Genomic DNA, 27,249 nt, shown 5'->3' with positions numbered 1-27,249 from the left:
TTCCCTGGTGGCGCAGTGGTTGGGGGTCCACCTGCCGGTGCAGGGGACGCGGGTTCGTGCCCCGGTCCGGGAGGATCCCACATGCCGCAGAGCGGCTGGGCCCGTGAGCCATGGCCGCTGAGCCTGCGCGTCTGGAGCCTGTGCTCCGTAGCGGGAGAGGCCACAACAGTGAGAGGCCCGCGTACCGCAAAAAAAAAAAAAAAAATTCCCAATCCCCATGGAGCAGGTGTTCTAGGGAAGTACTATTCACCTCCTAGACTCTCTTTGGCATCAGACAGGCTGGACACATCTTTAGCTGGAACCATCGCACCAGGACCCTCCAGCTGCAGGGAGAAGCTGAGCAGGAAGCAGAAGTGATGGGAGAACCAGGTCCAGGCAGCATGTCATGTTGCCCCAAGCGCTGTGGGCAGGCAGCACCAGAGGAACCAGCAGGGGATGACCACCACCCCACCCGGCCTGGAGTCAGGTTTGGGGGTCAACGAGACCTGGCCTCATTTCTGTTTTTTCCATAGAATAAGTGCTGGGGCTTTAGCATTCCTTGAATATTCTACTCATTTATGATATTGGCTCTGCTTGGAGGATCCCCTTGGAGGATCCCCTGAGCTTCTCAGTGTTTTACTTGTCTCTAATTCTAGGCAGTACACTTTACCTTGCTTACATTTTAGAGATTTTATAAACTAAGTGTTCTCCAAACACCTTTCAATATTTCCCATGTCTTCCCTCCAAAGACTTGCCACTTTGAAAGCCTTTATTTCCCAAACTGTATTGACTAATTCATAATGTATAACTGTCTCAATGCATTTCTGATCTGCAGGCCATAGACAGATCTAAAACAATGAGGTGCTCTAAAGCCAGAGACTCGGTGTCCTCTACTCAGGACAACGGTGTGATCCCCTTTGGCTTTTGAAGACCTTGGAGATAGCTCGTTGGCTTCTCCTACCAACTTTATGGACGCCACTGTGGAAACCACTGGTCTGACCCAGGTCCACTTCCTCTCATTTTGCAGGTCAGGAAGCTGAGGCCCAGGTAGGCTTTGTCCAAAGTCCCACAGCCACCCCTGACCCAGGCCCAGGTCCCCCTGCCAGGGATGGTGAAGACTTTCACCGCCGTTTAAACAGCAGGATTTCCAGGGCCCCCATGCCTGATAAGCAGTGGCTTGCTGGTACCTGGGTATATGAAGCAGGAAGGAATGTTGCTTACTTTAAAACAAACAAGAGCCCCAGTTCTGAACTCCTGCCATGGAAAGTCTGAGAGTTGAGGCGATGCAAAGCCAAGTGGAAAGGTGAGGGAGGTGAGGGCCAAGAACATGCCTTCCCACGGAGCTTCTGGAAGTGAGAGAGGCAAGCTTGTCATCCTCCCGGGAAGAAAGCGGGGCGATGTTTCAGAGATGTCTTTTCCTGTCATTGTGCCTGGAAGGCAAATAGCAAGCACTGATATCCCCATTTTTATCTGGGCTTGTGAAACACAGCCTAACGTGCTAGCAAAATACACAGGATGCCCAAGTCTGTGTCTCTGCATTGCAAGGGGTCGTGTTTCTGTCTCAGCCCCCACTGGAACAGTAGAACAAGGAGTTTGGGGTCAAGAGACCTGAGTTCAAGTTCTAGCCTTGCCACTTACTTGCTGCGTTGCCTTAAGCCAGTTTCCTACCTTGTCAAAGTCTCAGTGTCATCATCTGTGAAGTTCGTATAACTCAGATGCCAGCCAAGTTCACTCTATCTTTGAAGATTTAAACAAAATAGGCTCTGTTTCCTCTTCCCCTTCCTGTGGGAAATTCCACTGTCCACCCCCAAGATTTCTGGGAATTCCAAGGGGGTCCTGTATTCATGTCCACTTCCAAGTTCCAGCTCAGGCTTTACTGGAGGCAACATGGGGTTCATATCCCAGCAACACCCGTGGCTGAAGGTGGAACATAGCACATCCCGGTTCTTAAACCTCACCTGTCTCCTCACACCTGGTGGTTGGCAGCACGTCTTCCCCCACCCTGTTGCCCAAAACACTTTCTTCCTTCCTCCCCTATTCTTCCACTCCTCCCCCCAAAGCTGTTCTGTTCTTAAGCTGCATAATTCATCTTTCTCTTTATTACCTCCTTCCAAAACCTGCCCTGAGCCTTTGCCTTCCACCCACCCTACTTCCTCTGTAGATATTTTCCTAAACTCCCACCCTTCCTTCCCGGAAACAAACTCTGATGTACCTAAGAGTGAGTTTCCACCCACTACATGGAATTGCAGTATCACCTCGTGGGACGATGGATAGGTGAATGGAGAATGGATGGGCAAATGTGCTTTGATTATGGTCCATGTGCCTTTCTCTCTCTCTCCCTGCCTTCACGCCCTCCTCTTCCCCTGCAGTCTATCTTCCTTACCTGGCCACAGTGTTAAAGCCAATGATATGTTTTGGGCTCTTTATGGAAGTCTATTTAAATGAATTTTGTCATCACTGGTCTGAATTTTAAAACCAATTCAAGTAACTCTTATATTTTTCTCTTAAAAATACTAATTCACTTCACCTTTAAGTGGCTGGGGATTGATTCCCTCCTATGGATCACAGGGACCTTGACAAGTAGAGTCCTTCATCTCTAGAAGCTATATTACTTGGCTTTTCCATTTTATCAAAGTATTTTTTTAATTAACAGAAGGCATAACTAAGGTGCTCTGAAATATGCTTTAGAATTGTTTATTCCAAAAATAGGCCATATGCTAGTTTTCATTTAACTCATCAGAGTGTGTTTATTTCAGTGACTAACAAGCTTTCTGATTCCATCAGCAGGAAAATGATGTCTAACAGGGAGGCAACCTTGGTGTTTGTTAGATTTCATGCGTGAACGTGCACCCCTGAAGGACATCTTTCTGTGTCCCAAGCAGCAGTGGAGATCACTAGGTGGAATACTGCATGGCTGCTGTTCCAGGGCTGTCCACACAGGCTTCATGACTTTCGCTTGGTTTAACTTGTTCTGACAATAAATAGCAAAAGCCCCTCTGCTTTTCCAGGAGAAGCATGGCCATTTCTAAATCAGCAGCAGCAGCTGCAGTGGCTTCCCTCCCCGGCCCCCCAGGTGTGGTCATCAGCCCAGCCGTGTGCATCTGCAGTGGCGAGGCCCTCCCTATGGGCAGGAAACACCTCCCCTCCTAGACGGATGGGTAGGAAAGGGAGGAGAAGCAGAGTACTAGGATATAAGGTAGGAAAAGGCTGGGCTATAGGCTAAAGGATTGGAATCTATCATGGAGACAACTACTGCAAAAGTTTCCCATCTAGGGACGAAAGTAACAATGTTACATTGAGTGTATGTGTGGCTCCAGGTCAGCTGGGTCCTTGTGGTTTTAGACCGCCAAGTGGACTTCCTTGAACCCCCTATTTCCAGGGCCTTAAGAAACCATAAACTCCTCTCGCCAAGATTTCTATAACCTTTTGTTTCTCTTTTTTAATTTATTTTAAATTTTTAAATTTAAAAAAATTTTAAAGGTTACTTTCCATTTACAGTTATTACAAAATATTGGCTCGATTCCCTGTGTTGAACAATACATCCTGGAGCCTATCTTACACCCAATAGTTTGTACCTCCCACTCCCCGTCCCCTTGATTACCCCTCCCCCTCCACTGGTAACCACTAGTTTGTTCTCTATATATGTCTGCTTCTTTTTTGTTACATTCACTAGTTTATTGTGTTTTTTAGATTCCATATGTAAGTGATATCATACAATATGTGTCTTTGTCTGACTTATTTCATTTAGCACAATGCCCTCCAAGTCCAGCCATGTTGCTCCAAAGGTAAAATTTCATTCTTTTTTATAACTGAGTAGTATTCCATTGTGTATATATATAACGTTTTCTTTATCCATTCATCTGTTGGTGGTCACTTAGGTTGCTTTTATATCTTGACAATTGTAAATAATGCTGCTATGAACATTGGGGTGCAAGTATCTTTTTGAATTAGTGCTTTTGGGTTTTTTTGGATATATACTCAGGAGTAGAATTGCTGGGTCATATGGTAGTTCTATTTTTAATTTTTTGAGGAACCTCCATACTGTTTTCAACAGTGGCAGCACCAATTTACATTCCCACCAACAGTGTACAAGGGTTCCCTTTTCTCCACATCCTTGCCAATATTTATTATGTGTGTTCTTTTTGATGATGGCTATTCTGACAGGTATGAGGTGATATCTCCTTGTGGTTTTGATTTGCATTTCCCTGATGATTAGCTATGTTGAGAATCTTTTCATATGCTTATTGGGCATCTGCATTTCCTCTTTGGAAAAATGTCTATCAGCAGAATTTTTCAATCAGCAGAATTAAAAAATGTGAGTTGTATGAGCTGTTTATATATGTTGGATATTAATCCCTTATTAGTCATATAATTTGCAATGATATTCTCCCATTCATTAGGTTGTCTTTTCATTTTGTTGGTGGTTTCCTTTGTTGTGCAAAAGCTTTTAAGTTTAATTAGGTCCCATTTATTTATTTTTGCTTTTATTTCCTTTACTTTAGGAGATGGATCCAAAAAAATATTTCTGCGACTTATGTCAAAGAGTGTTCTGCCTATGTTTTCCTCTAGGAGTTTTATAGTATCTGGTCTTACATTTAGATCTTCAATCCATTTTGAGTTTATTTTTGTGTATGGTGTTTGTTAGAGAATGCTCTAATTTCATTCTTTTACATGTGCTGTCCAGTTTTCCCAGCACTACTTATTGAAGAGACTGTCTTTTCTGCATTGTATATTCTTACCTCCTTTGTTGTAGATTAATTGACCATAAGTGCATGGGTTTATTTCTGGGCTTTCTATCCTGTTCCATTGATCTATGGTTCTGTTTTTGTGCCAGTACCATACTGTTTTGATTACTGTAGCACTGTAGTAGAGTCTGAAGTCAGGGAGCATGATTCCTCCAGCTCCATTCTTCTTTCTCAAGATTGTTTTGGCTCTTCAGGGTCTTTTATGTTTCCATACAAATTTTTTAATCATTTGTTCTAGTTCTGTGAAAAATGCCATTGGTATTTTTATAGAGAGTGCATTGAGTCTGTAGATTGCCTTGGATATTATGGTCATTTTAACAATATTTATTCCTCCAATCCAAGAACACAGTATCTCTTTCCATCTCTTTGTGTTGTCTTCAGTTTGTTTCATCAGTGTCTTATAGTTTTTGGAGTACAGGTCTTTTGCCTCCTTAGGTAGGTTTATTCCTAGTTATTTTATTCTTTTTGATGCAATGGTACATGGGATTGTTTTCTTAATTTCTCTTTCTGATACTTTTTTGTTAGTGTATAGAAATGCAACAGATTTCTGTATATTAATTTTGTATCCTGCAACTTTATTGAATTCATTGATGAGCTCTAGTTGTTTTCTGGTGGCGTCTTTTAGGATTTTCTATGTATAGTATCATGCCGTCTGCAAACAGTGACAGTTTTACTTCTTCCTTTCCAGTTTTGATTCCTTTTCTTCTCTGATTGCTGTGGCTAGGACTTCCAAAACTATGTTGAATAAGAGTGGCAAGAGGGGACATCCTTGTCTTGTTCCTGATCTTAAAGGAGATGCTTTCAGCTTTTCACCATTGAGTGTGATGTTAGCTGTGGGTTTGCCACATAATGGCCTTTATTATGTTGAGGTATGTTCCCTCTCTGCCCACTTTCTAGAGAGTTTTTATCGTAAATGGATGTTGAATTTTATCAGAAGCTTTTCTGCATCTATTGAGGTCATCATACGGTTTTTCTTCAATTTGTTAATGTGGTGTATCACATTGATTTGCAGATATTAAAAATCCTTCCATTCCTGGGATAAATCCCACTTGATCATGGTGTATGATCCTTTTAATGTATTATTGGATTCGGTTTGCTATTATTTTGTTGAGGATTTTTGCATCTAGGTTCATCAGTGATATTGGCCTGTAGTGTGTGTGTGTGTGTGATATCTTTGTCTGGTTTTGGTATCAGGAGGGTGCTGGCCTCATAGAATGAGTTCGGGAATGTTCCTTCCTCTGCAATTTTTTGGAATAGTTTCAGAAGGATACGTGTTAACTCTTCTCTAAATGTTTGGTAAAAAATTCACCTGTGAAGCCATCTGGTCCTAGACTTCTGTTTGTTGAGAGTTTTTTAATTACTGATTCAATTTCATTACTGGTAATTGGTCTGTTCATAGTTTCTTGTTAGTTCAATCTTGGGAGATTATATCTTCCTAATAATTCGGCCAGTTCTTCTAAGTTCTCCGTTTTATCAGCATGTAGCTCATAGTATTCTTTTATAATCATTTGTATTTGTGGTGTCGGTTGTAACTTCTTTTTCATTTCTGATTTTATTGATTTAGACCCTCTCCCTTTTCTACTTGATGAATCTGGCTAAAGGTTTGTCAATTTTGTTTCTTTTCAAAGAACCAGCTTTTAATTTCATTGATCTTTTCTATTTTTTTTTTTAGTCTCTATTTCTGCTCTGATCCTTCTTTCTTTCCTTCTACTAACTTTGGGGGTTTTCTTTCCCATGGAATACCTCTTTCCCTAGTTGCTTTAGATGTAAGGTTAGGTTGTTTGAGATGTTTCTTGTTTCCTGTGGTAAGTTTGTATCACTATAAACCTCCCTCTTAGCATTGCTTTTGCTACATCCCATAGGTTTTGGATTGTCATGTTTTCGTTTTCATTGTCTCTAGGTATTTTTTGATTTCCTCTTTGATTTCTGCAGTGATCCATTCGTTGTTTAGTAGCATATTGGTTAGCCTCCACGTGTTTTTTTGCAGGTTTTTGCTTGTTGTTGATTTCTAGTTTCACAGTGTTGTGGTCGGAAAAGATGCTTGATATGATTTCAACTTTCTGAAATTTACCAAGGTTTGTTTTGTGGCCTAGCATGTGATCTGTCCAGAAGAATGTACCATGTGCACTTGAAAAGAATGTGTATTCTGCTGCTTTTGGATGGAATGCTCTTTATGTATCAGTTAATTTGGTCTAATGTGTCATTTAAGGCCTGTGTTTCCTTATTGATTTACTGTCTGGATCATCTGTCCATTGATGTAAGTGGGATGCTAAAGTCCCCTACAATTATTGTGTTACTACCGATTTCCCCTTTCATGTCTGTTAATATTTGTCTTATATATTTAGGTGCCCCTATGTTGGATGCATATATATTTACAATTGTTGTATCTTCTTCTTGGATTGATCCCTTGATCATTATGTAGTGCCCTTCTTTGTATCTTGTAACAGTCTTTATTTTAAAGTCTATTTTGTCTGATGTAAGCATTGCTACTCTTTCTTTTGATTTCCATTTGCATGGAATACCTTTTTCCATCTCCTCACTTTTAGTCTGTATGTGTCTCTAGAGCTGAAGTGAGTCTCTTGTAGGAAGCATATATACGGCTCGTTTTTGTATCCATTCAGCCACTCTGTGTCTTTTGGTTGGAGCATTTAGTCCATTTACATTTAAGGTAATTGTTGATATGTATGTTCTTACTGCTGTTTTGTTAATTGTTTTGGATTTGGTTTTTTCCGCTTTCTTCTTTTGTTCTCTTCTCTCGTGATTTGATGACTATCTTCAGTGTTATGTTTGGATTTATTTTTCTTTTCTGTGTGTATATCTATTATAGAATTTTGGTTTACAGTTACCATGATGTTTTTGTATAGCAGCCTTTATATATAGATGAGATTATTTTGAGTTGATGACCTCTTAATTTCAAATGCATTTTTAAAACCCTACATTTGTACTCTCCTCCCCTCATGATTACTGTTTTTGATATCATATTTTATCTAATTGTTTTGTGTATTCCTTAACTGCTTATTGTGGATATAGATGATTTTACTACTTATATCTTTTAACCTCCCTATTAGCTTTGTGTGTGGGTGATTTCCTACCTTTACTGTATGTTTGCCTTCAGTGGTGAGCTTTGTCATTTTGTAATTTTCTTGTTTCTAGTTGTGGCCTTTTCTTTTTTGCCTAGAGATCATTTAACATTTGTTGCAAAGCTGGTTTGATGGTGCTGAACTCTTTTAGCTTTTGCTTACCTGTAAAGCTTTGGATTTCTCTATCAAATCTGAACAAGAGCCTTGCTGGGTAAAGTATTCTTGGTTGTAGATTTTCCCCTTTCAACATTTTAAATATATCATGCCACTCCTTTCTGGCCTGCAGAGTTTCTGCTGAAAAATCAGCTGATAGCATTATGGGAGTGCCCTTGTATGTTATATTTGTTGCTTTTCCCTTGCTGCTTTTAATATCCTCTATTTATCTTATGGTCATTTTAATTACAGTGTGTCTTAATGTGTTCCTCTTTGGGTTAATCCTGTATGGGACTTTCTGCACTTCCTAGACTTGGGTGATTGTTTCCTTTCCATGGTTAGGGAAGTTTTTAGCTATTATGTCTTCAAATATTTTCTCAGGTCCTTTCTCTTCTCCTTCTGAGACCCCTATAATGTGAATATTAGTGCTCTAGATATTGTCCCAGAGGTCTCTTAAACTGTCCTCATTTCTTTTCATTATTTCTTCTGTTCAGTGGCAGTGATTTCCATTACTCTGTCTTCCAGCTCACTGATCCATTCCTCCATATCATTTAGTCTACTATTGATTCTTTCTAGTGTATTTTTCATTTCATTTTTTGTATTCTTCATCTCTGTTCAGTTGTTCTTTATCTCTTCTCTGTTTAAAACTTTTGACTTCTCCCTCTATACATCCATTCTTCTTCTGAGTTCTTTGATCATCTTTATGATCATTACTCTGAACTTTTTCTCGGGTATATTGCCTATCTCCACTTCACTTAATTCTTCTTCTGGGGTTTTGTTTCTTCGTCTGGAACATGTTCCTCTGCCAACCCATTTTGTCTAAGTTGCTATTTGTATTTTTATATATGTGGTAGGTTAGTTACGTTTCTCAACCTTGCATAAGTGGCCTTATGTAGAAGATGTCCTATGCATCCCAGCAGTGCACTCCCCTCTCATCACCCAAGGTATATGCTCTTGGGGTGCCACCTTAGATGGCTGCATGGGTCCTTCTGTTGTGGCAGCCTATGTGGGCAGTCTGGTAGGCTTGGTTGGCCCCTGGCCCAGTTGGTTGCCAAGCTCTGCCTTGTACAGATGCTGCTGGCTGCTAGTTAGTGTGGCCTGGTCACAAGGCACTGGCTGCAGAACCCTAGGGGTGTCCCAGGGCTAGTGCTGGCTCACTGTTGGCCGGAGTCAGGGTCCCGAAGACTCTTGGGCTGTTGCTGATCCACTGGCAGGTAAAGCCAGGTTCAGGGGTTAGTGCCAGGCAAGCAGAGCCAGTTCCTGGAGTCTGGCTGCAGGGCCCAGGGATCCCTGAGCTCATTTCAGGTTGGAGGGGGGCAATTCCTGACACAGTTGGGTATGGGGTCTAGGGTATCTCAGAGCTTGCGTTGGCCTGCTAGTGGACAGGGCCAGGGCCCAGCTGGTCCCAGGGTAGGCTCCTGCCTACTGTGGGTGGGCTGGGTCTGCAGGCTCTGGGATCATAGTTTTCTTGCATCTGGTGTTTGCCCCCTGGTGGGTGAGGCTGGTCTAGAGGCTAATGTGGGCTTCCTGAAGGGAAGGGCCTATGCCTCCCCACTGGGAGGTGGAGTTGGGTCTTGGCCCTCTGGTGGGCAGGGCCATGTCTAGGGGCTTTTCTAGAGGTGACTGTGGGTTCAGGAAGTCTTTAGGCAGCCTGTCTGCTGATGGGTGGGGCTGTGTCCTTGCCCAGTTAGTTACTTAGCCTGAGGCATCCCAGCACTTGCACCTATAGGCTTTTGGGTGGGGTTGATAAGCCAGGATGGCAGCCACCAGCATCAGTGTTCACAGGGTAGAATGTTCCCAAATATGGCTGCCACCAGTGTCTATGTCCCCAGGGTGAGCCACAGCCATCCCCATCTCTCCAGGAGGCTCTCCAAGACCAGCAGGTAGGTCTGGCCCAGGCTCCTATCAAATTACTGCTTTTGCCCTGAGTTCCAGTGAGTGTGAGATTTTGTGTGTACTCTTAAAGAGTGAAGTCTCTATTTCCCCCAGTCCCGTGGGGCTCCCGAAATCAAGCCCCACTGGCCTTCAAAGCCAAATGCTCTGGGGGATCATCTTCCCAGTACCAGATCCCCAGGCTGAGGAGCCCCACGTGGAGCTCAGAACTCTCACTCCTGTGAGAGAACCTCTGTAATGTAATTATGCTCTAGTTTGTGGGTCGCCCACCCAGGGGTATAGGATTTGACTATGTTGTGAGTTTGCCCCTCCTACCTGTCTCTTTGTGGTTCCTTCTTTATGTCTTTAGTTGCAGAAGATCTTCTAGTGGTAGGTTCCAGTCTTTTTCACCAATGGTGGTTCTGCAGATAGTTGTGCTTTTGGTGTGCGCATGAGAGGAGGTGAGCTCAGGGTCTTTCTACTCCACCATCTTGGCGGCTCTCCTATAAACTGTCGATGCTTATGTGCTCATGGTCTGGCCCTTCAGTTCACACAGAAGTGGAGCTGAGACCACATAAGTCACCAAGGGAGCAAAGCTCAGTTCCTCGCCAGCTTCCACAAGAAACCCCCATGCACACTGAGCATTGTCCGTGTTTGTTATGATACATTTGCTTAATATTTAGGAGTTTAGAGAGGGGGGCTCACATGACACACTGATTCACCTTCAGCCCTTTCACTGGTTCCCTTATGCTCCTACTTTTCCTCTTCCATCTCTCCTCGGTCCCTCTCAAGAACAATCCACAGGCCTCTCTCCTCTGACATGCAGAACAGTGTCCCCATATCACAGGTGGCACCTGTCCCCACTGCTCTGTCAGGCTGGCTGACCAGGAATTTTCACAAGGGCAGTCCTTTGGGTATTATTATCCTAACGGGAAATTTTCATACAGGCTGCTAAGTAGAGGGAAAAAGACCCTTCCCTTTATCCACCTTGTTTTGAGTGACCCTCTCCCACACTGCCAAATAATTATAGCTGCAGACGCCTGTGCTAAGTAGACACATTCAGATTCACAGCCACCCATCACTTAGCCCAGAGAAGCTAAGAGATTTGACCAAGTCACTCAGCTAGGGAGTGACAGGGCTGGGATTTGAGCCCAGGGCGCTTCAAGCAGGAGCCCCATTACCTTTTGCTAAGCTGCATACATGGGCCAAAGTGGTGGTACCCACTGAGGCACAGCCCCAGCACTTGGACACTAGGACAATCTTGAGCTAAACCTTAGAGGACATTTCTTATTGATGAGAATCATTTCTGAGCCCCAGAGGGTCACCAGGAACAGAGCATGGGCTTCCCCCCATTCTCTCTCCCATTTCCCATGGCTAGATTACGTGCAGCATCCTGGCCTGGGGGCAGACCCTGATGATCCTTGGCAGCTGAAACACCACATCTGCCCACACGTCACCCGGCTGAATGTCACCCGTGCCATTGCTGATGTCGTCTCACGGATTAGGGAACTCAAGTGAAAGGCTGGCTCTGATGTAGGATTAGAAGGACCCTGCAACCTTTCCCAGCCCTCTGGACATGATGGAGAGTGACCTGGAAAATCAAATGCAGAGAAGTGTCCCAGAATAAAGGAGTCTTGTCTGAGGCAGAGTAGAACCTATTAGCTTGAGAAATTGGTCTGGAAATCTTATTAAAAGAGACAAATCGTTCCACATTCTCTCCAGACTGAAAATATTGGGGATAATAGACTTTCCTTGATGCCTTGGACCCATGTACCTCATGTCAGGATCAGAGCCAACCTCTGGCAAGGCACGATTCAATGCAGGTAATAAAGGCAATTATTTTTTTTTAATTGGCAGTTCTGATTAATTCTGATTTCTCTAGCCAGCCACAGACTTGGCTATACTGGTCCCTCATTACTGTGAAGGTTGCAGGTCAGAAGAGCCAATGGCAAAGAGAAATGAAGTTCAAGTTGTGGATTTGTCATTACTGCACAGCTCAGCAGTTGACTGTCCAGCCACAGAGACTGCTGTGACCAGCACTCCCCACCTACACGCACGCGCACACACGCACACACACACACCCTCCTTCCTCAATATTCTCAACTAACCCCCACTGGAGATGCCAGGAAAGCAAGGCACCATTGCATTATGAAACTTCATCTTGGTTACCTTTGCTATTTAAGAGGGGTGGTAAGAGGAAGAATTCTTCAAATTTATATGTTAGTTCATTATTGTTGTTATTTTTGTTGAGCACTGAGAGGGTTCAAGAATGATCTGAATCGCTGGAATGTAGTGGATGCAGGCACTCTGCTAAGGGCTTTCTTCCCATGTGTTCTCTCTTTATCCTTAGAACAGCCCTATAGGACAAGAGTCGGCCAACCTTCTCTGCAGAAAGAACCAGATAGGAAATACTTTAGGTTTTGCAGGCTGTGTGGTCTCTGTCACGACTACTCCAACCTGCCGTTCTAGCTTGAAGGCAACCGCAGAAAGTATGTCAATGGCTAATATAGCTAGATTTCAATAACGCTTTATTTACAGAATCAGATGGCTGGCCAGGTTTGGCCAATGGGCCATAATGTGAATAAATGTTATCCCTAAGCTGGAGTTTAGGTTCCACAGCTAGGAAGGTGGGAGATGTGTGCTTTTCTCTCCTACGGTCTCCCTCCTCCCTGCTCGTCCATTCTGCCTCTAGTTCTGGAGGAAGGATAGAATCAAAAAAGTTTTTGCATGTGACTCCCCAGGGTGAGTTGGCTGTTCTGTCAATGAAAGGGAAAGCGATCACTTTCATGAAAATCCTGCATCCGTGGTAGTTATGAGGAGGCCACCAGCTTGCCGTGGGTAGCCTCTGTCCATCTAGTTCCTTGTCTGCAAGCTCAGCATAGGCTGTGGCAGACCCCACTGAGATTCCAGGATCTCAGAAGCTTTGGTGGGTCTTTGAGTCTCAGCTACATCTTCCGGGCAACCCCCAGGTGAAAAGGCTTTCTAACACGTGGCCTCTTGGTCCATGCTGGGGTGGTCCCAGCGAGGCTGCAGCCTCAATCTTAGCTCTCCTCCTTGCCCCTGGACAGTGTCCATCTCCACGCCCCTGGGGAACCAGGAGTTGAGGAAGCATGCTTTGCCTTACTCTTGAGCCACAACCTGTGCCACCTACCTTAATATTCTTTCCCCAACTGTAGTCAGCTAGTGACTCAACAGATATGGGGCATAAAGTATCTGTCTCTCACTCTTGATGACACTATAAACTTAAGGGACAATTTATGATCTTAGACCAAGCTTTCTTAGTCTCTGCACCATTGAGAACTGGGGCCACATTCCTCTCAGTGGAGCCGTCACATGCATTGTAGGATATTTAGCAGCATCCTGGCCTCTACTCACTAGATGCCCATAGCAACCCCCAGGAGTGATCAAAAATGTCTCTAGAATCGCCAAATGTCCCCTGGGTGGCAAAGCAACCTCTGCTGAGAAGCATTGTCTTAGATTGAGAAGCAACCACTGCCTTTTGCTCTCAGCTGTAGGTTCTAATTTCTAATTCCAAAAAACTAGGAAAGATAATAGGCAAGACCTCTCAATACGATGTTACATTATCTTTTGGTGCAAGGTAAGCATAATTAGCCCCACTTTACACAGGAGAAACTGAGGCCTGGATGGCACAGCTAGTAAGCAGCAGAGACTGGATTTGTACCCAAGCCTGTCTGATGCCAAAACCTATGTATTTTTTAAAACTACTCATGATCTGATGATGAAATAAACACCGTGAAGGTTTTCCTAGAATGGGGGAAAGTTGCTATGATTTGTGTTGAACTAAAGATTGTAGTTGCCCTTCCTCAGAGTGTTCTATCTAACCCTTAAAGCAGCACAAGGTAGACAGTATTTTCCCCATTTTACAGATGGGGAAAACTGAGGCCCAGCAAGCCTAACAAATGGTTTGAAATCAGCACAGCAAAGATGTTGAAGCCCACTGTTTCTGTGCTCAGAGCTCTGACTTTTCAACAACCAGAAAAATGGGTAGCTGTTCCCCAACAGGAAAGCTGAGCCTAATTTCCTACATAATACTCTACCTTTCTGGCCAATGTGTCCCGCAGGCAGTAAGAAAGGTTTCATGATGAATGAAACCAATGCCCCCGGCCCCTGACCTTGGCCTTTTTCTGTGACCCCTTTCCTTACCTCAGCTCTGTATGCAGTACTGGCCTGAAAAGACCTCGGGGTGCTACGGGCCCATCCAGGTGGAATTCGTCTCCGCAGACATCGATGAGGACATCATCCACAGAATATTCCGCATCTGTAACATGGCTCGGGTAAGTGTACGGCCGCTGCTGCTTCCCGGACTCCTCCTTCCCAAAACAGATGGAAGCTGCCGGGAGAGGACCCCGCAGGCCAGCCAGGAGTCTGTGCTGTCCTCTCCTGTTTATCTCGTCCTTGGGGAAGTGATGACTTTGCCAATTCCAGCTCCAGACTCAGCAATGGCTCCCACACACAGAGACACACAGGGGGACATCCATACTGCCATCTGCCTGTTTCCTGACACACTTGCTGCCACGTAGACACAAAATCTCAGAATGTAGTGCTTCCCTGTGTCACGCTGTTTCGGCATGAGTTGATGCAGCCTTTGATTGGATCCAGTAAGCTTTGGGCTAGATGGTGGGAACACCAACATGGAAAATAATAAGTTGATTCCATGAGGAATTTCACTGCTGGGTGTAGTAGTACTGGGTGGGAGGGAACAGATGAGTGATCTATGAAATGGTGGCTAACTGAAGCGACCTTGGTCTTTACTGGGGGCTCGTGGTGAACAAGATTCAGTCCCTGCCCTCAGAATTTGCTATCTAATGGGAAAGTGAGATGTATTTTGGCTCATGAACTGCAGAAAGAAGAATCCTGCCCAGTATTCAGGGAAGGCTTTCCTAGAGAAAGGGGCATTTGAATTGGGTTTTGAGGACTGCGTAGAAGTTTTTCAGGTAGAGGAGGGATGCAGAGCAGTCATGGCAGGAGAATCAGTGTGCACAGAGGTGTAGAGGTGGGTATGGGGATAGTGTGTGATTCTCCCCATGAGGACATTATAGCGTAGACCCCATTTATTCCATTTTCCACTGCAATGCTGCAGCCTCCAGGGTATCTGGAGGGCCTGCATCCCTAAGCATCCCCAGCAGAACAGCCCTAATAGCCTCTCTCTTCTCAGCCACAGGATGGATATCGTATAGTCCAGCACCTCCAGTACATTGGCTGGCCTGCCTACCGGGACACGCCCCCCTCCAAGCGCTCTCTGCTCAAAGTGGTCCGACGGCTGGAGAAGTGGCAGGAGCAGTATGATGGGAGGGAGGGACGCACTGTGGTCCACTGCCTGTGAGTATGATGGAGGGGTCTCCAGGGCAACAGGGTGGTGGCTCGTGGGGCATCCTTGAGGATGCCGCTGGCCACAAATACCAGTCCTAGGCATCCCTGGCCCTACCACATCCTTACAGGCCAATAGGAGTGTAGTCAAGGCATTACAGTCCTTTCATGGACTGGGATTGCAGCCATAAAGCTATGTGTGGAACAGCTGATTCACAAGCATTCACTTTGCTTCTTAGAACTTAAAATGATTTGGGGAGAGGTGATGGAGAGGGCCTCACTCTTTAAAAAGGAAGTGGAATCAAAGTCTTCCCTTTTTCAGAATAATATTTCTGGAGCAGGTGGAGGCATTAATAACATCTTACCCTGGAATTGAGTTCAGTCATTTCAGAACCGGCTTATCGTGCCCCCTCTTTCACGTGGTGCACAGATGTCAGGAAAATCGGAGAGCTTAAGGGAGCGGGGACAGGGGGCCCTTCCTACTCTTTCCCATGAGATTGGTTTTTAGCCTGCCTTTTTGCAGGAGTACCTTTTATCCGTGTCTTCCGTTGCCGAGGTGACCAGCGGTTTGAGCTGTAGGAAACCGAAAGCACAGGGGTGTCCTTCTGTCAGCAGAGACACCAAAACAGACACTGAAATGCAGGCACTGGCCAGAGAATGGAGCGCAACTGTCTGTACTTGAAACATCTGGTCGTTGGGTGTCCTGTGGATAAAACATCTGGGAGGTAGACTTAGTTTCCATCCAGATGTTCTCCAGACACAGACCATTACATGACATCATTAGTTGCTCTTGGCAATACGCCCAGGAGTTCCAAATCTGGCAGATTGCTAAAGAGATTTTCTGTAAAGAGTTGGAGGGGTGTTTCTATAAAGATGACTTATGGAGCATCCGAAAGAAAGTGTGGCAGAGGGATGACCCTGCCAAGAGCCCTCTCTCTATATTTTCCAGGTCAGTGGGGTCTTGCTTAAACCGGGGTGTATAAATAGAGATGCGTCTTTTCGGCATTCAGCATCTGAGACCCATCCCAGCCCCACCCAAAACCTAGGCTGGCTGACCCCAGCTAACAGAGGTGTCTCTGGTATTGCTGTCCTTAGCGGATGGAAGGAACTAGTAGTAAAAACACACGCAACCCTCCGCTGTCTTCACTGGATGTGTAGGTGGACCCAGAGCATCCTTTTGGACAAGGATGCAGGCACCACACGGACAAAGACACTCTGTCTGTCCTGGGGGTTTGGGTCAGTGTGCCATGGGTGACAGTCACATGCTGCTAGAACCAAGGAGACCTCAAGCTAGGTGAGCTTTCAAAGGTTATCCCCTTCATTACACAAATGAAGAACCTGAGGCTCAGACACAGGAAGTGACTTGCCCAAGGTCAAAGCAGGTTCACGGCACAGATGGGACTCCAACCGTAACTCATGGCTCAGGCTAAGACTTTCACCACTGCCTTACCTTGCATTTGCCAGGGCAGTCACCCTCCACTACTGCCGACATGGCCTTAGGCTTAGCAGGCGCCTGAGGGGTACCCAGGAATCTTGCTCACCTTTTTGCTCTGTGTTTAGAAATGGGGGAGGCCGCAGCGGAACCTTCTGTGCCGTCTGCAGCGTGTGTGAGATGATCCAGCAGCAAAACATCATCGATGTGTTCCACATCGTGAAAACATTACGTAACAACAAGTCCAACATGGTGGAGACCCTGGTGAGTGTCCCGAGAACTGTTCTCCGGTAGCCAGGGGCTGACTGTAGTTCCCTTGACCTGAAGAAAATAGCATCAAAGAGTAAAAACACTCAACAGCCGGATGCTTCTTGAGCCCCTGCAGTCGCTGCCCTTTGCACACACAGTTACCTGCTTCCTCCCTCCAGCCTCACCAGCTTCTCTTCTGCAGAGAGTCCAGATATTCGTCTTGGCACACGCTACGTTGTTTTACTCTCTTTCCATTCCGTGGGAAAGTATCACTAATTCTGGCTTCGGGGAAGGGTTTCTGGATTAGTAGCATGTGAATTATGTTTTTGACTCAGTCCAATCCCATTCTAATTAATTTATGCTCATTTTTATCATCTAAAGCATTGGGCTAGGACACTGTGAAGCAAGGGATAGGAAGAGACAGATAGGCAGAGATAGGCAGAGCTCCAGATGTTAGGAAAGACCTGGTGCAGAGATGGAGACATAACCATACACAGGGAACTTTAATGAGTCTTCAAGTCTGTCCTAAGTGTGGTCTTACCCAAAGTGAGGGCCTACTCCAAGTCTGGTCCACAGACCAGCAGCCGCAGTAGTGCCACATGGGAGCCTGGTAGAAATGCAGACTCTTGAGCCCCACTCCAGATCTATTGAATCTGAATCTGCGTGGACAATTTTGAATTGACTGTTACTATACATACAGATAATGTTTCCTCCATAATCTGTATCTCTAAACTAAATGCATTTTCCCTTTCCTTTTCGTCTTCTCTTCTCCCTCTCTGCCTCTCCTCCTCTCAGGAACAGTATAAATTTGTATACGAGGTGGCACTGGAATATTTAAGCTCCTTTTAGCCCGATGGCATGGAGAACCTTCCAGAGTCCAGAGGCTGCTGCAGCCAAGCCCCCTTTTCTGTGAATGGCAGCGACTGGGCTCGGGGGCTCAGCGGTGGCACCCTGCCCAACTCCAAGGAGAAGACTGGTGGTCCTGTGGGCCACGGTGGGCCCTGTACCTTTGGAGGGGTCTCCAGTTGCTGTGGAGGACGCCGCCCTGAAAGGTCCAGGCTTCTTTTCCAGCCTCAGGCACGGGCCCATACAGAAGTGCACCTCTATAGCAAGGCCCGGATTTTTCAGTGCCCAGACCTCTTGCTTTTGCTCTTTTCAGGTTTGTGAATCTCGATGCAAGCTGACTGTGTGGGTACAGGGGAGTGACAGGCCTGGCAGCACTTCCTCTGCCCTGCGTCCCCTGGGCAGTGGGGGGATGTGTGCTTTCCTCCTCCACGTGGTCGTGAATATGACCGGGCTCTCCTTCAGGGACCTCTGGATCACCGGGACTTCAGGGTGCTCCCGAGACCACAGCAGAGGCCCCCATCCTCCCAACTAACCTGCATGGGGCTTGGCCCACCACCATCGTGTACCCTTCCCCCAGGCCTGGACCTTCTGTCATTCACTGGCCAGTCCGCTGTGGCCGCGGCACTCCTGGACAGAGGTTTTCTTTGCTTTGTTGCGGTCAGTGGGGCGGGGCAGCACTGCAGGGAACTTTGCCGCTCCTCCTCGTCTCTGGGAGGAAGGGCTGCCTCCCTGGGGCACGGCGCTGGCGGACCCTGTGTGTCGTGGGCGGTGGCTCCCTTGGGAGGGATGAACAAGTTCAGATTTGATGATTTTCCAACATGTACGTGAAAAGAAACTTTCTTTCTTAGTCTCTTACATCAAAAAACGGTGGGGAGAGAAGTTTGGTTGTGTAGCTGTAAGACAAATCTCTGGGGCCTGTTACCTCTCCTGGCAATGTCCTTAAAAGGTCCCAGCCAGGGACAGCACAGCCACTGAGCAAGGGAGAGACAGTCTGAAGACAGTCCCTTTTGGCCTTTGGGGCGGATAGACGGAGTACCAGCATAACCCCGGATCTCCGAATTTGAACACCTTCCTAGAGAAACTCAGCTGCCATCTCAGAAAATGTCATCGTGGACCCAGCTATACTTTGGCTTAAAATAGGACAAGGGGATCAGACCTGGGGAATCTAGACTCTTGCCCAAAGTATGGGTCAGTCAGTGACAAGGGGGGCCGGCATTGGCTAAGTATATATTATATGCCAGGCTTGGCAAGTTCTTAGACCCCACCCCCTCCCTCCCTGGGAGAGCTGTTCACCTGTTATCATCCTTTTACAACCGAAGACACTGAGGCACCTTCCTCAGTCATGATATTCTGGTTTCCCAAAGGCAGATAATAGTGATGAGACTTACTTGTAATGTTTTCTTCATCCTTTCTCAGCCAAGCAATTATATGGAGGGAAAATGAGGCCAGAAATTTCTGAGCAGAGAACTCCACAAATGGGAATTTAATTCTTTCTTTCCAAGGCCAATTTTTCTGGGAAGCTCAGAATTTCAGATATATTTTAGCAACTCATTCCCGGCTCCCCAGGAAAGCTAGTCCCATCTCAATTCTTAGCCAGTGAAAACAATTCCCTGTGCCCTCAGGCTGTGAGGTCTGCCAGCCAGGGACACTCTACCTTGGTCTCTAGCTGGTGCTTTGGTACAGTACCTGGCAGCCCCCGGGTGGCCTGGGATCCAGGAAGCTTCATCTTGAAGGCTGGTCTAGCCCCAGAGAGGCCATGAGAAGCATAGAATTCAACAAGGCACAGTGTTCTCCCTAAAGAACTGACTGTATCCTGGGAAGACAACCACAGCGCAGCTTACAAGTGTCATACGAGCCTCACAGCAAGAGAGATTCAGCGTAGAGCTTTCTAGAGGAGGTGACATCCATTCCACTGGGTACAAAAAGGAAGAAAAGAAAACTCAGGCCAAGGGATCAGCGTGTGCAAAGTCCTTGGGGGTGGGTGGTGAGATGGCAGGAGGTCAGCTCAACTGGAGCAGAACATGGCAGGAGGTAAGCCAGGGTCAGGGGGCAAATGCTCCACCAGCAGGGCAGACTTGGCCCCTGTGGGCAAGAAGGAGGCAGTGGAGCTTTGAGTGATGCGCTCAGCTCAGTGCTAGAGGAGGCTCCCTCTGGGGCCAGTGGGGCTGCCTCTTTCCTTTCATCAGACACTGTGAAAATGGTCCCTTAAGCGTATACTTTTTATTATTTTTTTTTTTTTTTTTTTTTTTTTTTTTTTTTTTTTTTTTTTTTTGCGGTACGCGGGCCTCTCACTGTTGTGGCCTCTCCCATTGCGGAGCACAGGCTCCGGACGCGCAGGCTCAGCGGCCATGGCTCACGGGCCCAGCCGCTCCGCGGCATGTGGGATCCTCCCAGACCGGGGCACGAACCCGTGTCCCCCGCATTGGCAGGCGGACTCTCAACCACTGCGCCACCAGGGAAGCCCTAAGCGTATACTTTTTAATACCACATCTATTTGTCTGTCTGCTCGTTATTTTGTTGCTGGATCAGGAGACGCAGCTTCTGTGAGAAACTCAGGGTCTCTGCTCTGCCACGAAGCAGGGTGACCAAGCCAGACCCCTGGGCCCATGAGGACGGGACAATGGAAGGAGCCCACAGAAGCTGTTCCCGTCGGCATGGGCTCTGGAACTGTCTGGAAGTCCAGGGACACCAGACTCAGTCAAGGAAGGGCTGTCACTCTGGAGGTTCAAAAGGAAGCATCTCGAAGCAAAGGAAGGCAGAGGAGCCCCACCACGAGCTTGCTCTTACCCTTTCATGGTCCCTTTCCCTGGTCCCCAGGCCCTGGCCCCCTGCTGGCCTCCCCTGGCTCTAGTCTCGGCCTTCAAGGAGCCTGTGACATAGCAGATCAGCCAGCTATATGCCTCTCTCTCAGATCTGGGCTCATCCATACAGAATGGGGGCTGGGAGAGGGGTGTGCTCTCTAAAAAACACAAAGAAACCCTAGGATTTACTCTGCTCAGGAGGGGGCAAAATAGCTGGCAGGTGAAAATGACAGTGGCTTCTATCATTTCAGATGGTAGGAATTTAGAATGTGACTTTGGGGAGAAGGAATTTAGAATGAAAACTCGGGCCGTGCTGGGTAACCCAACAGGGCCAGTGATGGTGCCCCCAGCTCAGCACCCCCAGCCTCGGTCATTTCCTCACAACCCAGCCACCCTCCAGAGGATGCAGAGCAGTGAACAGTCTTCAGCCAGTTTACACTGGAAGACACGGAGGCTCGCGGATGGGGATGCTTTCCCCAAGATCCCACGTGGCAAGAATGTGGCAGGACGTGGATGAGACGGGGCGCTGGTGCCCGGGAATTTGGACTTGGTCCCTTCCCCAGGAAAGCTCCTGGGCAAACAGCACCTCCCTCGGGGTATCCTCTCACTCCTCTACACTTACAGGGCAGGCTCACCGTCCACGATGCAGAGGGAAGTGGAACTCATGGTCTCTGGGTCTCCATGACAGGGGCCAGCCTCCTATCTCTGGGCTGCCCAAGAGAGTCCCCTCACTTAGCACAAAGCCTCATGGCTCTCACCTCCTAGATATGGACCCTGTTTGGAGAAGATGCAAGGAATTAACGAGAAGCCAGGTACTGTCCCCACCTGACTGCATGTCTGGCCTAGACATCTTCGGGATGTATCCTAGCTGCATTCTAACACGTCGTCTCCTCCTTTCTGGTACGAAGGTCCTGGGGCCAGGGGGCTCTGAGCCTCTAGATGGCTACAGCATGCCTCCCTTTGTGGGAGCAGAAGGGATCAGCTTGCTTTTACACTGTCTCTTTGGATGTAGCCCAGGCAGTGGTCTGCCTGCCAGATGTCAGCCTTCCCGTGCAACCAGCAGACCCTGTGCTGGAGACTCTAAATGTGAGCTCACTGAATTCTTCCAGCATTCCTAAGAAGTGCTTCTAATTGTCACCATTTTATAGCTGAGGAGACTGAGGTTCAGAGGGGTGAAATCCTTTGCCCACAGTTCCACCACAGCTAGTAAAGGAGGGAGCTGGGATTTAAACTGGTTCTTTTGACTTCAAAGGCAATACTTTCCCATGTCTCAGATTTTCCCATGGGGGGCTACCCGTAACAGCAAAGACTAGAGTGAAACAGGCCCAATGGATCTTGTAAAGCCCAAAGCAGACAATGGTAAGCTTAAAATTCCTTCAGTTTCATGTCTAGCAATTCACATACTATTTGCATTCTTCTCTAATTGAGCCTGATTTGTTTTCATAGGAGTGCATAAATGTTTTTTTAACCATGTGTGCCCTGGGTCCCTCACGTGGCTTTGATCCCTTCAACTCACTATGATGGACCCTAGGGAATTACAGCCCAGTCTAAGAGGCACAATGCCTGGCCATGCTGCTTCCTCCTGAGGCCAATTCTAGACTCAAGTCCAGCTCACCTTCCCCTTAGCAGATCCTATGGTACGGGGGCACCCTGACCTCACTGTTCATGGGTTGATCTCAACTCTCCTTAAGTTGGATACTGGAACAAAGCCATTGAAATCTACTAGAATTACAAGGACATGCCCATCTGGAGTGGCGACGGCTCAGCGCATAAAACCCTAAAGGGAAAGGAGGTGATGAACACAGCCTTAGCAGATTCCTGAATGCTGGGGCCTCTAAAAGGCGGTGCCCTTAGTCTGGGTAGAGTCACATGGTTGCTAATGTGGGCCAATCTGAGGACACGCTTCACATGAGGGGCTGGGGGCTGGAAGCCTTGTCACTTTTCTTCAACCCCACGTACTCACTGGGTTCTTACAACATGCAGGGCCCTGGAGGGGGTGCCATCAGGAAGCTCAGTTTACTATGGCACAGTCCATCCCTTGGTGAGACATGGGGTTGTGACAGGAAGGACCCAGTCTTTGGTTCTAATCCAGCCCAGCCATTTCTTGGCTGTAGAATGTTGGGCCAACCAACCAATTAGTGGGAAGAGATGCAGAAAGAGGAGCCTCAGCCAGGTAGAAGGGGTAGGTAGATATGGAGACCTTTGGGTAGGAAAACAGGAAGGCAAAGCCAAGAAGTTAGGACCCGATAGGACTCCTCAGAACCAAGGTTGCATATGGTCTACTGGGCAGAGTGGTCACTTCTGGGACACAGTAGGATGGGGGATGGAGAGGGACTGGCCAGAACCACTTGGAACAAAGGTGTTGCTTTAGAATGTGCCTCAGTGTCTTGGAGAAAAGACGATAATTTTCCCTCTGACCAATCATGTTTATCCATCATTGGGTCCCTGCTGGTAAGCTAACTCCTGGTGTGTATCCTCACCATGATCCACATTTCCTCAGCTCTGGTGTGAATCCCTGGTGTGTGTCCTTACTGCGATCCACACAGCTCTGGTGTGAATCCCTGGTGTGTGCACAGAGGTGTTCAGTCTAGCAAGGATGCTGCAGACAAGTGAGGCCCGGGGAGGAGGAAACAGATGCTCATCACGTCATCTTTGCAGGAGTAACTGCCCAGCCCAGATCCAGTGACACTGAAGGGGAGGGCAGCTCCCCTGTACCTCACAGCGGGTGAAGAAAACCCCCTTCACTTAGCCTGCGTCCGGCCTCCCCTGGGCTGGACAGAGAGGCCATCAGCACCAAGTCGAGTCAGGAGTAATGCCACGGAAAACACGGGTGAGCCTGTCAGTAAGATGACCACGATGCTAATTCTAAACCATAAGGCCAACACATTGTGCTGGGCCAGGATCCCTGGGGACAGGTGGTCAACCCAAGCTGCAGGGCAGAAGATGAGACATGAGTCACATGGTGGCCGTGCATCTCCAAGCCCTGACTTGCCTTCCCCATCTAACTAATCTGAGCTCCTTCTCAGCCCATGATGCCAGCTCCAAATCACAGCCAAATAAAACAGGGAAATAAGTAACGTGAATCCAGCATAGAGGGAACCAGCTGAGACCCAGCCTTGTTTCTGTATCCCCGTGCAAGGGTTCCGTGTTGGAGGCTTTCAACAGAGACATGCCTAGCAGTGATAAAATGCAAGGCCTTGGTTTCCATCTATCCAGGATCTGCCTTTGAGGTCATACACTGAACAGCAAGGAGAGAAGTCAGTGGCAGAGAGTGGAGGAGGCTCCAGTTTGTCAGAGTCATGGGTATGATCCTCAGAAGCATACAGAGATGTCTAAGCCACACTTATGCACATGAACAGACTCTCTTCCGGTCTACTGGTAACCAGACATAGACTTTTGCGTCACACTGGCTGGCTGTACAACACTCTTGTAGGTACCAAGACCATCTCTTGCATCCCTCCTGCCTGCCTCTAGAAGAGATGGAAAAAGGTCTTCAAAGAGGCCACATTCACCCCCTCAAATCCACCCAAGAATGTTAGGTCCCCAGGAGGCGGGGTCAGCACCCATAATGGTAGACCCCAGGCTTAGCATTCTAGTTATCTAAGAGGTTGGGCTAGTCACTGCCGTTGACACAAAGATGTAGGACTCAGCATGGGCATACTATAGAGTAAAGCTGCTGGGGCAGGGTTACCATGGAGCTTCCGTAGGTGTCTGAGAGCTGCTCTGAGCAGTGGGATTTGGACCCTGATCCCTGGTTGAAATGTTCAGAGAATGAGGGTCTGCGGTCCTTAGAGTGTTGGTCAGGAAGGTATTGGTATGAAAGCCTGGAGCTCAGGGTAATTATTATACTTTATGGTTCCTTGGTGAGTGGGATGCTTAGATTTGGGGGAGGAAAGGGATTACGAAGCAATCTGCCAAAACTGCAAAGTTGAGTTCCTGTACACATACTTCTGTGCCTTTGGGCTTATGAATACAAAGCAGTGGACCCCCTTTGTGATGGTCTAACATTCTCAGTGCCCACCGTGCACCTATCTCTCCTATGGAAGATGAATGATGTAGGCTGTTCTTTGGACCAAACCTCCAGGGCAGTCTGGAGGCTCAGAGGGCCAAGGGGTGACATCCCAGGTCAGATCAGACTTCTGAAGAATTAGGCAGAATACCAGTGCCCATACCCTCCATAGGCCTGCAGACCGTTAGATAAATTCAAGCACAGTTTGCTAGTCCCGGAGCACTCTTATGAGCGGAACTAGGACCAATGGGTGAAACTTCATAGCTGTAAGAGAGAACTTGCTATCTGCCAGAGATGAGCTTTCTGTCTCAGCAGCCATTCAGCAAAAGCCAGGCATCTCTTTAAAGGGAAGAAGGAGCTTTGCTGAGATGGCCTTTAAGTTCCTTCCACCCTAGGTGAATGAAGTATTACGGAGCTGGGACCTTGTTTGAATGCCTTCCTCCCTGCAGAGCACAAAGCCAAGCAGGTTGGGCTTGGTTTGTGCTGGTTGAAGTCCCTACTCTCCTGCTGCCCCCGCACCACGCAGGCCAAGATGCTGCTCTAGCCACGCATCAAAGGCTCATCCAGGCTGGTTATCACCCAACAGCCCAGAGAGAGCAGCTGCTTTGCCATAGAACCCAGGCCCACCAAGATCTGTGATGAGACCAGTCATAATATCGATCTGCTGGCCAACAGGGCCATCAGTGACAGCCGGAATCAGTAAAGGTCCAAGTAGGACCCAGAGTAGGGTTTTGCTTACCATACACATTAACTCCAGAGGTGAATTCCACCCCTCCCCTCCCCAGTCGAGGCCTGTTAGAGCAAATTGCAAAAGCAAAAGCACAGTGACTCAGTTGACGTGATCATAATCATCCCTGGTACATCCATTTCATTGCCAGGTAGCTCCTGAACTAGCCCAGGCTAATCCAGGCTAACCCATATTGGCAATCAGACTCAAAAGCACTTTTCTACCTTCTCTTTCCACCCTACATCTTACCAGCCAATGAAAGGCAAAGAGTTGGGGCTTCTACCATTGCCTTGGCCACTGGACACCATCATAGTCCCATAAGGGCCATCACGGGGTTCCCATCAACTCCAGGGAGACTGGCATTTTCACGTCCACTGGGCATATGATACTGCATGAGACCAAAGTCTCCACACTGTTAGCAGCCTCCTCCACAAATCCCAGTGGCCTGCACTTGTACAGTTTGGGTGTTTGACAGATAAAGCACGTATGAGAAGAGAAAACAAAATCAACTTTTTAAAGAAGCCAGCACTGTGCTGTCAATGTTCTTTTTTTTTTTTTTTTTTTCCTTTCCAATTCTAGCTTCAAAAAGCAGAAGGTAAATAATGTCAGGTCAATGAATATCAGATATATTTTTTGACTGTACATTACAGTGAAGTGTAATCTTTTTACACCTGCAAGTCCATCTTATTTATTCTTGTAAATGTTCCCTGACAATGTTTGTAATATGGCTGTGTTAAAAATCTATACAATAAAGCTGTGACCCTAAGATTCACGTTTTCCTAAGATATTCGCACTGGTGTCTTCCTGAGGTTGGGTAGGGTGAGGTGGAGACAAGTTGAAGAAGGAGGAGAAGAAAAGCCTGTTACTGACTAGATTTCTTTATGTTCATTTAATCCTCACATCTATGATGCAGGAAATATGAATTATCCCCTCTTTGCAGATGAGAATAGTTGAGGTTCATAGATATTAAGGGATATTTCATGATTTCATATTGCACCTGTAAAAGGGTCGGGTCTCGAGAGTTTTTCTCAGGTGGAGTCCACAGAGTGCTGGCATCAGAATCACACCAGAAGTTCATTAAACAGACAAATTTTTAAGACCCTACAGAATCACAGTTTCAGGATCTGCATATTAACAAACTGCCTGGATGTATCAGCTAGCTATTGCTGTGTAACATACCACCCAAAATTCAGTAACTTTAAACAACAGTCTTTCATGGTGGTCAGCTGGGGCTTGAGCTAGGCTGAGCTCAGCTAATCTCAGCTGGTCCACTTGTGTCGGCTAAGGACTCTGCTCCAGGCCAGGCTTGCCTAGGACATCTTGGCTGGTGCAGCCATGTTCCATGAGTCTCTTACCCTCCTCCTGGGACCAGCAAGCTAGCCTAGGCATATGCTTCTCCTGGTGATAGCAGGAACATGAGAAAGTCTGATCACATAAGTTGTTCTGAGTCATGTCTGCAACATCCCCTTGGACAAAGCTGGTTGCACAGCATACTCAGAATCAAGAGTCAGGGGAAGATACTCCATCTCTTGACAAAGACCTCACTTCTCAATGTTGCAATAAATGCTGAGATTAGGTACCAAACCACTGGTGCCAGATGCAGACTTTAAACCTGTCATCTCAGAGTGTGGTCCACAGACCAACCACATCAGTTCACCTGAGAAGCTTCTAAACATGCAGAATCTGATTGAGTAGGTCCAGGATGGGTCCCAGGAACCTGCATGCTTAACAAGTGCCCCAGGTGATTGTAATGCATGCTGAAGTTAAGAAAGCACTCTTCCAAATGCTCTTAGAAGGGGACAGATAGGGGACAAGGAGACAAACCAGTTCCCAAACTAGGGTATGAGGCTGCCAGTCTCTGATGCACATGATGCAATGCTCTCTGCTTTCCAGGTAAGCAGAAGAAACAGCTGGAACCAACTCCTTGGAATTGACTGGCTTCCCAGTTCTTTGTACGTATCCAGATATAAGTACAAGCTGGAAGCATGAGCCATAGGGCCAGAGCCCTGGTTCACTTTGTTCTCGCTC

At 47.0% G+C, this 27,249-nt stretch overlaps 1 protein-coding gene across 9 annotated transcripts in view; it reads left to right on the top strand.

Moving 5' to 3' along the window:
* Nucleotides 1–27,249, top strand: part of PTPRT (protein tyrosine phosphatase receptor type T) — a gene marked incomplete at both ends in the record, with an annotated part of 1,101,453 nt that overhangs the window by 1,070,187 nt on the left and 4,017 nt on the right. For 8 of the 9 annotated variants that reach the window (XM_079719325.1, XM_079719327.1, XM_079719323.1 and 5 more), the window contains 4 exons: nt 13,999–14,124; nt 15,006–15,169; nt 16,718–16,853; nt 17,634–17,687. In XM_079719325.1, coding sequence (XP_079575451.1) covers nt 13,999–14,124; nt 15,006–15,169; nt 16,718–16,853; nt 17,634–17,687 — 480 coding nt within the window. Of the gene's footprint in view, nt 1–13,998; nt 14,125–15,005; nt 15,170–16,717; nt 16,854–17,633; nt 17,688–27,249 lie in introns of those variants that run through there. The other variant, XM_079719321.1, reaches the window with a different exon arrangement.

Source organism: Hyperoodon ampullatus (genome assembly GCF_949752795.1).
Source record: "Hyperoodon ampullatus genome assembly, chromosome: 14".
Lineage (NCBI taxonomy): Eukaryota > Metazoa > Chordata > Mammalia > Artiodactyla > Ziphiidae > Hyperoodon > Hyperoodon ampullatus.
This window is presented reverse-complemented; position numbering and strand designations above follow the sequence as displayed.